This window comes from Petromyzon marinus, chromosome 58 (assembly GCF_048934315.1).
Source record: "Petromyzon marinus isolate PM22_M1 ecotype Great Lakes invasive population chromosome 58, UKy_Petmar_22M1.pri1.0, whole genome shotgun sequence".
In the NCBI taxonomy this organism is placed as follows: Eukaryota; Metazoa; Chordata; class Hyperoartia; order Petromyzontiformes; family Petromyzontidae; genus Petromyzon; species Petromyzon marinus.
Window position 1 is genome coordinate 10,297,043 of NC_133724.1, and position 14,504 is coordinate 10,311,546.

The following is a 14,504-nucleotide window of genomic DNA, read 5'->3' on the forward strand; positions in this document are numbered from 1 at the left end:
GAGTTAATCCACATTTACAGTTTGAGTACGACGTTTCGCTGGTAAATACTTCCAGCATCATCGGGCAATTCGCCCGATTAACCTGTGCACTTGACCAACGTTTTGAAGTATGGTCAAACAACGAACTCGTGACTGACAACGGCGCGGGGAGGTCTTTATATTAATCCACCAGTGGATTGCTACAGAGTTGTAATCTCTCTTTTTTTCAATGAGTTACCGATCGCATTCATTCAACGGGCAACAGCGAAATCTGTCGTCCGTCGCACCCCCCCCCCCAGGCACCCCACCTCATGCTCCATATTTCCACCAATGGCATCGCACGTCATGCAAATCCCGGGATTCCCCTCCATGGCGCTGTCGCTCGTCACGTTCCCCCCCCCCACTCACCGGTGTTCTCATCATCGTCGTCAGTCGTGTCCCCCCCTCCCCCAGCGGGGTCCCCCGCTCCCTTTCTCGTCGCTGTCGTCCGTCGCATCCCCCCCCCGCCTCCAGCGACACGCCCCCCCCCCACCATGTTGGGCCTGTGTCGTCACAACAGGAAGCCGTGAGAAGGAGACGGGGCCTGCAGCGCTGGTGATGGAGCACATACAGCAGTACACTGCGGGTTACTACATTTCACAATATGGAATACTATACACAGTGCTATACGTGCACATAATACGACCTACAATACAGGACACTCAGTAAACTGCAGTACTACACAATACATTGGAGTACACAAAACTCAACACATTCGTCAATTACGCTGCCTTGAAATGATCGAGTACTGTATATGTAGGCGAGTTTAGTGCTATGGCCCTACTGCACAGTGCAGAAAGGCGGGAGAGGTTGAGATAACCACAAACCCATAAGCTATAAAGGGTCGTGGCCTGAAACGTCGCCATTTATATACGTTTAGGGTCACGGTGTTATTGGTACAGAACGTGTTGAGTTATTTGTGCTTGCACACCACTGCCAAAGCAGCATCATTTGTTTAATTGTGAACAGTGCACACCTATCACCACGGACTGCACACAGTACACACTCCGTTTAACACGGAGGCTTTTGCGATCAGTATTCATAATCAAGGTGTTTCGTTTAGATCGCGTTATTTATAAATGTGTCGCAACCCTCCACCACCCGACAAGGCCAATCAGAAAAAAAATTGTCACGTTAACAAAACGCCAATTAGTTACTTCTTCAGCCCATCGGTGTGTTGGAGGAGTTAATCCACAATATTTAGAATTTGAGTAGGACGACGTTTCGCTGGTAATTACATCCAGCATCTTCTGGCAAAAGCCTACGTGTTAAACTACGTGTTAAACTGAGTGCTGGGGTAACAACCCCCCCAATATTCAAATATGCTCAAAATGTCCCCCCCCCCCAATATATTGCTATCAAAATATTTAAAAAATAATAATTGCTATGCTCTGTAAATGAAAACAATGCATAGATTTATGTTTGTTTTATTGTGGTTATGGTTGTAATTTATTAAGCTCTGCCATTACATACAATGAAACAAGAAAAGGTAAAGAAGAAAACAGAGCAATGTAATACAATACACTAGACATTGTAAAAAAAAATTCAATCCCATGTGCTAGTGAATTTTTAAATATTTTAGGTAGGAAATTCGTTTTTAAATTTAGATTTTTTTTCTAGGGGGGGGGGACCCCTAGAACCCCTGGCTACGGCCTTGGCTGGATGTAATTACCAGCGAAACGTTGTACTCAAATTCTGAACGTTGTGGATTAACTCTTCAAACACCGGTGGGCTGAAGAAATAAATAATTGGCGTTTTGTTAACGTGACACATTTTTTTACTGATTGGCCGTGTCGGGTGGTGGAGGGTTGCGACACATTTATAAATAACGTGATCTAACCCAAAATCTTTATTATGAACAGTGCTCACTACTACACAGGAACATAGTGCGATACAGTACAGCAGTACATGCGGGAGGCACATAGCTGACGCACGTGGGAGCGAAGACGGAAATCGCTGGGGTTCATCGCTGGCAGTAACGTCCATAAGTAATCCCTAGAGTAATTCGTAGGGTAGCCGCTAAAGCAATCAGGCGGGTACATTTGTAGGGTAATCACTCGAGTAATCTGCAGAGTAACCACGAGAGTAATATGTAGGGTAATCTTTAGAGTAGTGACTAGATCAAGATGTAACTACCAGAGTAATATGTAACGTAGTGACTAGATTCATCCCTAGAATAATCTGTAGAGTAATCACTAGAGTAAGTACGAGAGTAATCTGTAGAGTTGTGACTATAGTAACCCCTAGAGCACCTTGGGGTGCACGTACCTCTTGGAGATTGCGAGATATGGGCAGATTTTTTTTTAGAAGGTAAATAATCAAAAACGAATTAATCACGGGCACGTATCATCAAACCTATGTATTAATTATATGATAAAAAATACGATTGCGAATCAAAGGGGTGCAAGGCTGCAGTAAAGATTAAGACCTACTGCCCGCTTGCGCATCAGGTTATCGGCATCACTGTTGCACAACATGGGTTTGTAGCGTGAATGCGGTTTAGGGGTGCACCATGAGCGTCGTCACCGCACGTTAGCTGCCTGCAGTCACGAAAACTTCAAATCTAGATCAAATCTAGATTGCCGGGAGGTCTCCGTGAGCGTGAGACTTGTGCGCCACACGGAGAGAGGGGCAGAGGGAGAGAGGGGAGGAGAGGGAGAAGAAACAAGGAAAATGAGGAAAAAGAAAATAAGGAAAAAGAAAATAAGGTAAAAAAGAAATAGAAATTAAACAAAAAAGAACATAAAAAAGGAAAGAAAAAAAGGAGTAAAGAAAGAGGGGGGGAGAGGGAGAGAGGAGGCGAGAGGAAGAGGGGGGAAGAGAGGGGGAGAGGGCGAGGGGATGGAGAGGAGGAGAGAAGGGAACAGAAGATGAGAGGAGGGGGGAGGAGAGAGGGGGGAGGCGGATAGGAGAAGAGAGGAGAAAGGGGGAGAGGAGGGGAGAGGGGGGGAGAGGACGAGGGGAGAGATGGGGGGGAGAAGGGGAGGAGAAAAAAGAGAGAGGGAGGGGATAGAAGGGAAGAGAATGGGGGATAGGAGGAGAGAGGGGTGGAGAGATTGTGTTGGGTCTTTCATTTAAAAAGGGGGGGGGGGGGTCACATAAAGCAAAGCAAAAAAAACCGAAATGATGAATGGAGCAGAGTGCCGACTACACCGAGCATCTTCTTGTCTCCTCTGATCGTAAGAAAAGAAGAGAGGAGGAGAAAAGCGTGGCGGGGGTAAGAGGAGAGGGGGGGGGGTACGAGAGGGGGAGGTGAGAAGGGGGGGGAGATTTGGGGAGGAGGTGAGCGGGGGGGGGGGCGAAACCTGGGCCGCCGCCGCACGGGGGAGACGAGAGAGGAGGAGGGTGCGAGGTGAGGGGGAGATGAGAGGGGGGGGGGTGCGAGGTGAGGGGGGGAGACGAGGGGGGTGGAGGGTGAGGGGGTGCGAGGTGAGGGGGGTGGCGATGTGATGGGGGAGGGCGGGCGAGGTGAGGGGGGAGGGGGGAGGGGGGGGAGGGCGGGCTGGCGAGGTGAGGGGTGAGGGGGGGGGAGGGGGTGCGAGGTGAGGGGGGGGAGGGCGGGCGAGGTGATCCGAGTCTCGGCGCGTGCGGACGAGAGCAGCAGCAGCAGGAGCAGCGCCCGCGCGCGATCGGAGAGAAGGGAGCGCGCGTGCGGCGAGGGTGAGGAGATTAATGAGCGAGCAGAGTGAGAGGGGAGTAATGAGCGAGCAGAGTGAGAGGGGAGTAATGAGCGAGCAGGGTGAGAGTGGGATCATTTGCGAGTTTGGTACGCGGAGAGAGAGAGAGTGGAGTGATTGTCGTGGAGCTGCGAGCGAGGCGGCGGCGTAAGCCTGGGCCTACTGGTCAGGATGCGGAAACCACCACCACAACAACCACAACAACCACCACAGAATCAACACGAACTCCACAACAACCACACGAAAACCACCACAGTCAACACGACTACAACAACCACGACTATACAGTAGCCACAACTACACCGACAACCAAGACGACCACCATGCAACCACAGCAACGGCTACCATTACAATAACCACAAGCACAGCAAGTCACAACCTTACAACAACTACCACAGCGATCAGAACCACCGCACTACAACACACTACCGTGTGTAATAACAACACGACAGCACCAACACTCGGCAGAGCTGCTGCCTGTGGATGGACAGTGGCAGGGAGGAGGCTTGTTCGCTGCCGATCTGTGCCTTTTTTATATTTGGTGTGAAATGTTTTGCTTTGTTCTGCCACACGACATTCCTACAACACAGCTACAGGATTACACCTTCAACACGGCCACAACACAAACAACATAGCTACAACACACACATTCCCATAATATAGCTCAAGGGTTACACATTCCTACAATCAACACAACCACAACACAGCTAAAGCATTAGACACCCCTACAACATATACAGATTTCGATTTAAAGCTTTCGTGACTGCAATGATTCATCTTTGGTTCTTTCAATTTTATCAATTTATTATTTTATTCTCATTCTACGTGACTTTACCGAAAGAACCAAAGAAGATGAACATATACAGAATTACACACCCCTACAACATATACATAAGTACACATGCCTACAACATATACAGAATTACACATGCCTACAACATATACAGAATTACACATGCCTACAACATATACATAATTACACATGCCTACAACATATACAGAATTACACATGCCTACAACATACATAATTACACATGCCTACAGCATATACAGAATTACACATGCCTACAACATATACAGAATTACACATGCCTACAACGTATACATAATTACACATGCCTACAACATACATAATTGCACATGCCTACAACATATACAGAATTACATATGCCTACAACATATACAGAATTATACATCTCTACAACATATGCAGAATTACACATGCCTACAACATATACAGAATTACACATGCCTACAACATATACAGAATTACACATGCCTACAACATATACAGAATTACACATGCCTACAACATATACAGAATTACACATGCCTACAACATATACAGAATTACACATGCCTACAACATATACAGAATTACACATGCCTACAACATACAGAATTACACATGCCTACAACATATACAGAATTACACATGCCAACAACGTATACAGAATTACACATGCCTACAAAACAGCCACAACATGACCACTCAAACAACACAGCTACACTTTTTCAACACAGTCACTGCAACAAAGACAACCACGATACTAAACTACACACAACTACACCACACGATACTACTTCCTTTATCACTGCTTCCTTACTCGCTGTGAACTTACCTTTTCTGCATAGGCAACGTGCAGCATTACCCTCGAGCGAGGCTTATACAGAGATTTACAGAACAATGTTCAATGCCACTGAGTTGTGTAAAGCATTCACCAGATCCTTACGCTCTATCTGCAATGTTACTTTGAACTGCGGTAATTCACAGTACCTTGTCAATCCACTGCTGGATGAAGGCCTCCCGATATCGTACTTGACTGTGCCAGTTAACGTTGGCTGATGCAGAGGAGAGGGGCCCAGCAGCAGTTCATATTGTCACTCGCCACTGATGTTAGCCACGGCGAGGAATAAAACTCGGGTTACCTGGCACTCATTTGAGGCTGAGTCGACCTAGCGGACGCCCAGAATCAGTTCAAATAATCGTCACTCGTGTTGGCCGTGAACGGGGATCGAACTTGGGTCGCCGGGTTCGTAGTGCAACGCGCTAACCGCAACACCACCACTCCCTACCCTCCCAAACACCAATACTGTCACAATCACCCCTCTCACTGACACCTGCACTAAGTCCTCCCTAAGTCCCCCTTCTCCAAGTGTATGGGTGATCAAAAGGCATGTTGTGTTATGGGCCTTGCAGGGCTATGTAGAACTTGCTCAGTGGCAGCGCGTTCCCCGCTTTTTGCAGAAGTTTGTGGTTACAATTTGGTAGGCGGCCCCGATAAATGATGTTAATTGTATGTTGGCTTTTTAAATTCTACGCACTGGCCGCTTCATAGTTAGACAATCGAAGAAGAAGAGGGTGGGCCATTGTGTGCCACCTACACGGTCCGGATTTGGCACATTTGAAAAATTCTACTGCAAAAATTCTACTGCAAATAAGTCTGATTTGGGGAGCGAATTAACAACTTGTCTGGTCCCTACTGCGATAATGTGGCAGGACCTACCTAATAAAAGAGTCTCATGACTGAGACTCTCCAGGTAAACAAGTGGAATTATAATAAAATAGTAAAAGGGTTTGTGTGATGTGGATTGTGAGCCACAAGATCCCTGTTTGTGTTCGCTGCTTCGCTAATGCCTACGCGTTCGTTGCACAGTGCCCGTTGTAAAAACACGTGACGTCTTTTAGCTGTGTGGTTCTGTGGTCTCAGTGGAAAGTTTCGAAAACATTGGACTGCAGAGTCTCAAATATTTAACAGGGTGCTTCATATTAACATGGTGCTTCATATGGTCGTGAATGCCATGGTTATTGTCTCCATGAACTTCAATCATTGATCCCTCCACGCATGTTGAGGACTCGGTCTACCAGACAGACTGTCTCGTCTTATCCACCACAGTGTTCAACCACCACAACCACTTACACTATAGGTGACTACAACACACTACGCACTCGTTCAGGCACTAATCGACTCGCCCACCCACTTCAAAACTCGCACACCCACTCACACTCGCCCACTTTCTCACCACACTGCAGGTCACAACAACACACTTACCTATGTTATGGACTCAGCCTACCATACTAACTGCCATATCTCATCCACACTGTTTAACCACCACCATCACTGCAGATCACTACAACACACTATACCCAATCACTCACACACTCACCCACCAGCAACAGTGCAAAACAAAGATAAAGATATCCCATATAGCCTGTTAGCGATCACCTATGAAAGCCGGCATGGCACATGAGGGGGTGGGTGGCCAGCACCACACCCAACCACCTTTGTCTCCCTAGTAGCGAAGTTTTACCCACCGCACTAGGTACTCATTTAAGGTTGAGTCGACCTAGGGGAGGCCAACAACCGGTTCAAATTATCGTCACTCGTGTTGGCCGTGAGCGGGAATCGAACTCGTGTCGCCGGATTGGTAGTCCAGCGTGCAAACCACTACATGACTGCTCCCCACAACACTGCAGGTTACAACACACTCACCCACTCGCCTTCCCACTTATTCACAGACTCGCCCACCCACCCGCTCACTGACTGACCACTGCAGGTCACCTCACTTGCTGCTTCCTTCCTTACACACTGCTCATCTTCGGAAATCCCTCCCATTCATCCCTTTCCCCAAGCTTTTCTGATAGCAATCTGGCCCGATTCAAGCAACGTGTTATCCCTTGCCTATTACAACTTTATACTGCCTTTTGCTCCTGCCTACTTGACGTTTTTGGGTCTTTGGTACTGTGCTCTTCGACAGAGTGAAGTGTAAAAAAAGCAGAGTTTGTCACAACATTTGCTTCGAGCCTGGGCGAGAAAGAGAAAAGGAAATAATGTGTGAAGTCCCGAGTGACTTATATAGGTAAACGTGTGGGTGGTATGTTAGGTGCCCTCCTTTTGTGAAGGGGCATACGTGCGTATTCGTCAATAACAACCAAACTGGTTTATCGATGTGAATGGCGCGATCTGACATTACCCTGGCCGTGACTTCGTCACAAAGCCTACTTCCTGGCCATTTTGTGATTAGTCACGGTTTAAGGGTCATTTAAAACTTTAAAAAACCATAGACAATTTTTTAAACAGTGTCTTATAGACTGAGTCTGAACATGGGTGAAGGAATCGACCAGCGAAGTTTACAGGAACAATAACCATGGTAGTAGTGGCATAAGAATGATAGGGAGGGGACTTAGGGGGCCAACCATTTAGTACGTATGCAAAAATCTGTCAAAACTTGACCCCTCCCCCCCTCCCCGTACGCACGCGTACTTTTTACACCCCCCCCCCGAAAACTATAGAGCGGCCGATATTTAATCCACGCAGACACGATAAAGGATTCATAATATTAACGTGTTCTTGTTTACTAGCTTGCGGCCTAGCTTTTCACACAGCTTTGTACAAACAGTTATTCTTGACCGTGTTATCCATCCTCACTAGTTATTCAAAAACACGTCTATTATGATCTTAAAACACAATGTAAACTCGGCGGACTAGTCTCTGTATAAAGTGCGTCGACTGAACATCTGCTGTAACAGTAGACCGATGTACAGACCAGTGTTATTACTGAAGTCCGGGCAGCAGAAGCAGCACGAACAGAGAGGACCGCGGCAGCTAAAATCTTGAGCCAGCGGCAGTCTGCAGTGAGGTCAGATTGAAGGATGTGTAATCTATGGGCAGGCCGCTAGACTTTCAGACTCACTGCTGAGCTGTGTGATAGCTATCAGTCAGGGGTACGGTGGCATACAAGTGACACCTCTCCCCCAGACCTACTTCTCCCAGTAGTACTTGTTTAACAGCTGAAGAAACTGAACTGGCTTATTTGAAGGCCAATGTAGACAAATTATTATCGAGGCTTCACCCCCCCACATTTCCTATGCATTGTCAGTAGACCCCCCCCCCCATACGCAAGCGTACGCATTTGGGTTAACCCCCCTCCATGCGTAAGTACGAAATGGATAGCCCCTTAATGCTGGTGAGCGAGGGAATCGGCGAGTGCTGGATCATCAATCACCCAGACTGCTTTGTTTAATTATTTCTCTATTACAGTTGCTGAGATGTGTATGTTTAGTACTGACACCTAACAACTCTCCTGTTTATTCCACGTAGTTTTCATTATATAAAACTAAACTATTTTTTTTATTTTACCAGGTAAGGCCCACTGATTTATGTAGCTATTTTTTTTCAGATGCCACTTGGCTATCACAAATGATAACTCAACGAAGTGGAATTTATAGCAGCCAAATGCTCCAAATGCATGTATCTAAATGCGGAGGGGAAAAACCAGACGACTCAGAGGAAAATCCACGTGACCACGGGGAGAGAACACGCAGACTTGAAATATACAGGGGTCAGGATCGAACCCACTACTTAATGTATGCCGGGCGAGGCAGATAACATCTCACCACCAGGGCTTATTCACAACTGAAATTTTACCAAAATTAAGTGATGGGGTTTTTTGTGCAATCTTTGGTGACCAGACTGACCATCAACTCATGGTGCTTGAGTACCCAGTTTAATCACAATTCAGTTTATGTGGGTCTGTGGGTCTCCATGTTAGGATGGATGTCTGTGTGAGTGTTTGATGACCAGGCTTGAGATGATAAACGTACTACAGTAGTCCCTCGGTTAACAGTGACATCAGTAAATGGTTTTTTTCTATTAACATTTTGCCTCCCATCGGGACCCCACAGTTTTGACGAGTGTTGATATTTTGACTAACGGTACGTTTACGTTATGCACACCAGTTCCAATTTCGGCCAGTCCGAGGGCTCGTAAGTGGGGCTGAGCCATGCCCTCAGCCAGTCAGCGACGCCCATTTATGAGCGTTTAGACCCCGACTGGCTTTGCTTAAATTACGTTTTCTGTTTTGGCAGTGGAAACCGCTCCCTTGCAACTTATAAGTGAATTATATTAACAGTTATTTTGGTTAACAGTAGTTTTCGTACAACGGATTAAAGACATTAACCGAGGGGCTACTGTACTGCACTACGTGTGATAACTGGTGTAATCACAGGCATTGTGCTGAAAGCTGGATTCGAACCCAGGCTATCATCGGTGCCAGCTCAACGCTGACATCTGAGCCGCCTGGCCACCTCTCAAGTGTGAAGTAGTGAATTCTTATACGTGTTAAATTCATTTAAAAAATAATGTTTATATATATACAGCAACCTTCATTGAAACACAAAGCTCTTTATACGTGATAAATTATTTAGATTGGATTTTGATCAATGCCATTGCTAGATTCCTGCTGCAAACTGCACGCTGTCACCATGAGGCAGTGACTTGTGCGCTGTTGACTCTGGAGTTTGGTGTGGGTGGAGGCGTAGAGTTGGGATATCCGATTGTTAATCCATTTACCAAATAAGTAGAGGCGATTACTTTTTTTATTCCAAAACTTAAACGAGAGCATGTAATAATACGTTGTAGGATTAATTCATCCAGTTATGTAAGACACGCTTACTATTTATATAATCTATGCTAACGTCATTAAGCCAATGAAACATACGAAATTGTACATATGAGACAAAAAGTTTAATACAATGCAAATGAGACCAAAATAAAAATGTTAATTCGACAAAAGATTGAACCCTAACTCATGGCCATCTATTGCAGTTGCTGAGCTGTCGAATTGCTGCTGCCAAATGTTTGCATTGTCTACAAAAATTGCCGCTCACACGTTTGCTTTGTGTTTTTTGCACTCATAGTTGTGCTGTCAATAAATAACACGTGGTGCCATGTGTTTCTGTGTTCTCTCTCAGTTTTTACAGAGTTCCAGCTTGAGGAAACTGTTGTGGCCTTGTGCACCGTGTAATTTTCGAAGACAAGACAAACATTGGCTTTTAGAAACAATAATGTGATTTCATAAGAAATAAAACCAAAGTGCCCATTGACCTCCCCAACAATGAACTGAGTGATCAACGTTTCACAATACAGAAATGTCCAAAAGCAAGGAGAGCCGGACCTTTAACATAAGTGTTGTTGGACTTTCTGGAACGGAAAAGGACAAGGGGGCTTCTGGAATTGGAAAATCATGCCTTTGTAACAGATTCATTAGGCCCAAAGCGGACGACTACCACACTGACCACATCACAATCCTGAGCCAGATCGACTTCAGCGGAAGGGTTGTGAACAATGACCACTTTCTCTACTGGGGCAAGACCACGAAGACGACGGAGGAGGGCCAGGACTGCGTCTTCAACGTCGTGGAGCAGACGGAGTTTATCGACGATGCCACCTACCAGGCGCACCGGATCTCCGTTCCTCAGCACTACATCAAGCGAGCCGCAGCGACCAGGCTCGCGTCCGCGGAGAAACTCATGTATATCTGCACCGATCAGTTGGGAATCGAGCATGACTTTGAACAGCAGCCGATGCCAGACGGCAAACTGATCATCGACGGGTTTCTGTTGTGTGTGGATGTGAGCCAGGTTGCTCAGCGGAGCATGGCGGACCAGCTCAAGTTCACCGACAAGTTGTTTGTACAGCTGAACAAATCGAAGAAGCCCATTCTGTTGATTGCTACCAAATGCGACCGAGCCGACGAGCAATTCCTGAAGGACGTGCAGGCCTTCGCCTCAAGCAAAAAGGTGAATCTCCCCCTGCTAGAAACGTCTGCGCAGGAGAACATCAACGTCTCGTTCGCGTTTATGCTTTTGGCACAGATGATCGACAAACTGAAGGGGAAGCAAAAGTCAATTCCCTACTGCGAAGCGGCTAAGCAAGCCAAAGAGTTCACTCAGGCGACCACGCAGAAATACGAGGCTCTGCTGAAGCATCAGGTGAGAGATTACCACGCACTTTGGAATTTCACTCGTAGGAAGATGGAAGATTTCCCTGAGTACAAGCAAATGGTTGATACTTTGGGGCTGAAAAAAGCAGAGGTGTCCTTCAAGGAACATCTCAGAAGATTGAAGATTGAACATATTGAGCAAAAAAGGGAAGAATTCCTTCAGACACTGCCAAAGGCTTTCGAGTCACTTGTCCCTGACTTAAACGAAATCGAATCGCTGTCGTTGGCTGAGTTTCTGCCACTGGTGCAAAGCAAACGTGAGTTTGGGGTGTGGTTCGTTGAGCTCTCCGACTCGCCGTGGAGCGAGAGCAGACATATTGATTTGCCCAATGACAAACGTGTCCCCCTGGATTTTCTGAAGGAGTGTGGGTCTAATTCCTTTCACTCACACGTACAAATGCTGCAGACCCTGAGGAAGAAGGCAGAAATGAAAGAGAAGTTTAAGCAACTCCTTGAAAGTTCCAGCTGCATCTTTCCTGGAAAACCTTGGGAAGATGTTTATTCATTGACTACCATCTACAGCAAGGAATGCTACCAAACGATCTCTGAGAAGGAGAGAATCGACATCTACCAAGACATCCAGAAGCATAAGATTGAAAAGGCGAAGAATGACTACCAGGAAATGCTCCTGGAACACTCGGAGACATTTGCGGATGTGGACAGGAATGAGGCGTTCAACCACGACAAGATTGGAGAGATCATGCAGGACCTGGAGGACGACCTCAGGTACAAGGCGTTGCGCTTCGTGCCAGCGGAGCGCGACGCCCTCATCCTCAAGCACATCTTCTTCGTGCATCACCCGACCAAGGAGTCCTGCTTCAGTCGACTGGGCTGCGTGGATCTGCAGGTGGAGCAGCTTCTGTCCAACATCGTCTCGAAGGTCGGCCAGAGGAGAACAGAGAATCTCTCGGATTCGCGCGGCGAGGACAAGCTCGGTGTGTTCGTGTTCGGGAAGGATGGGCTCGGGCACGAGCTGTCTAGAGAAATATCGAGACAGTCGACGGGCAACAAGCTCAACATCAACGACAAGAACTACGCACTGGACCTGAAAGTGGTTGACGGAGATGTCGCTGCCTTCACAACTGCGATGCAGAATCCCTGCTTTAATGGTAGACCCGGTGGCTACCTGTGTGCTTTCAATTCCTTGGATTCTTTAAAATGTTTAACGGAGTGTTTAGAAAGAATGACAAACGTCTCAACTGGCAACCGAAAAGATGGTCTCTCTGGAAATATTCCCATCGTACTGTTGTTGGCCAATCACAAAGATGTGGCCAATAGAACATACCCGCTGCTCAGGCAGCAAGCACAGCAAACGGCCAACAAATACCAGGTCGCCTTCGTTGACAGCTCAGGTGACTCGGTGCTAAAGGCCTTCCAAGAGGCTCAGGTCAAGCAGGCGCTGGTCCATATCGCCACTTCGTGTCATCAGGAGGTGGCGCCGCCGAAAGTGATCGGGCGCAGCGACCTCACCGAAGCAGATCTCTACGTTACGATGTGCGTCATGTGCGGGGACCCCTTCACCGTGGACCTGGTGCTGACGCCTTTCTTCGAGTCTTGCTTCTGTACCTTCGGGCAGCCTGGCCAGGTGGATTCCGTGAGCTTAGAGATGTTCCTTGGGGCCCACCGTAAGAAGATTAAGATCACAGTCATGTCCTATCACATGGCGACACTGAGGAGGGACGACCTGACCCATGGCCACATCCTCGTGTACTCGGCGAAGAGAAAGGCGTCCATGGCAACGATGCGCGCCTTCCTCTCTGACGTGCCCGATGTCATTCCTGTGCAGCTCGTGGCAATAACCGAGAGCCAAAATGAGTTTTTCGAGAATGCCGTGGCAAAGGAATTGGTCAGCGAGGGGGAGCATATTGCCAGTGAAATCGGAGGGAGGTTCTGCACCGTTCCTGCCCAGTCGCATTTCTATCGTCAAACCGAGGTCTTCACACCTTTCTTCGCGGAGGCCCTGGAGAAACGACCTCTCGTCGAGGAAGAATTTTGCTTTGATCCCACAATGAATGTCAGCAGTGAGGCTCTGAACCAGAGCGGCACGTTCTCATCATCGTCCTTGTCTGATTCCGACGATGACGATTGCCAGCCGCCCTACAGCCCTGCCAGCGATGAGACGCAGCTGCTTCCGAACATGTCCAGGAGCAGACCGATGGATTTGGAAGGGAACAGCCTCCCAGTTAGTTCTGCTTCACTGCCGCACGACAGCGAGCGCAATCGTAAGGTGCTTCCGCCGAAGCCTGCGAAACCCGCAGAGCGTTTGGGGGTGAGCAAACTCGATCCTAAGCTGATAGAAAAAATAAATGAAACTATGAGTAAAGGTCCCACAAAAGCGCAGCTGTCTCGAGCTCCTCTAGCTCATGCCGAGGACACCGAAATCGCAGACGTCCCCACAGCAGCAGCCGCCGACACCAAGACCTGGTCGATGACGAAGCTGTTCACACGCTCGAGGGCGACTCTGAACGGCTCTGACACTGAGGAAAGTGCGACGGAGCAGGAAAGGAGGAAGGGCCAAGCGGTTGTGCGGAGGCGGTCGTCCTACAGGTACAGGTCGGAGACCCTGCTGCGGAGGCAGGTGTACCCGTCGGAGGTGCTGGGGAACGGCGAGCAGGGTAGCGGTGGTGGGGTAGTAGCGCTGCGTGATGGAGGGCGCAGGGCGGCACGGGGCGGGCACCATGCAGACTCGGCGCCGCTGCTCTCTCCGGGCGCCGAAGGGAGCAGCTGCGGCATCGACAACCCCGCGGCTGACCTCGACGACGCTCCGCGGGTCCGGGCAGCCGAGGGCGGAAAGAAGAAGGCTGCCAAACCGAAGGACTCGAAGCTCAAGGTGAGTCGCAGAAGGCTTTGGTTTTTATTGTTTATTTGCCTTCACCCCCAGTACTCCTCACTATTACACACAACCATGCCTACACCCCGAGCACTCCCTCACTATCACACACCACCATGCCAACACCCCCAGTTCTCCTCACGATCACACAATGCCATGCCTACACCCCCAGTACTCATGATCACACTACACCA

At 48.1% G+C, this 14,504-nt stretch overlaps 1 protein-coding gene across 3 annotated transcripts in view; it reads left to right on the forward strand.

Annotated features, from left to right (window-relative positions):
• The first annotated feature begins 471 nt into the window (after positions 1–471).
• The window catches only part of LOC116955228 (rho GTPase-activating protein 5-like), a 29,273-nt gene continuing 15,240 nt past the window's right edge, over positions 472–14,504 (forward strand). The window contains exons 1-2 of one of the 3 annotated variants that reach the window (XM_032976249.2): positions 472–573; positions 10,450–14,310. In XM_032976249.2, the coding sequence (XP_032832140.1) occupies positions 10,627–14,310 (3,684 nt within the window). In that variant the 5' untranslated portion in view covers positions 472–573; positions 10,450–10,626. Of the gene's footprint in view, positions 574–3,575; positions 3,679–3,709; positions 3,861–10,449; positions 14,311–14,504 lie in introns of those variants that run through there. The other 2 variants (XM_032976248.2, XM_032976250.2) reach the window with 2 other exon arrangements.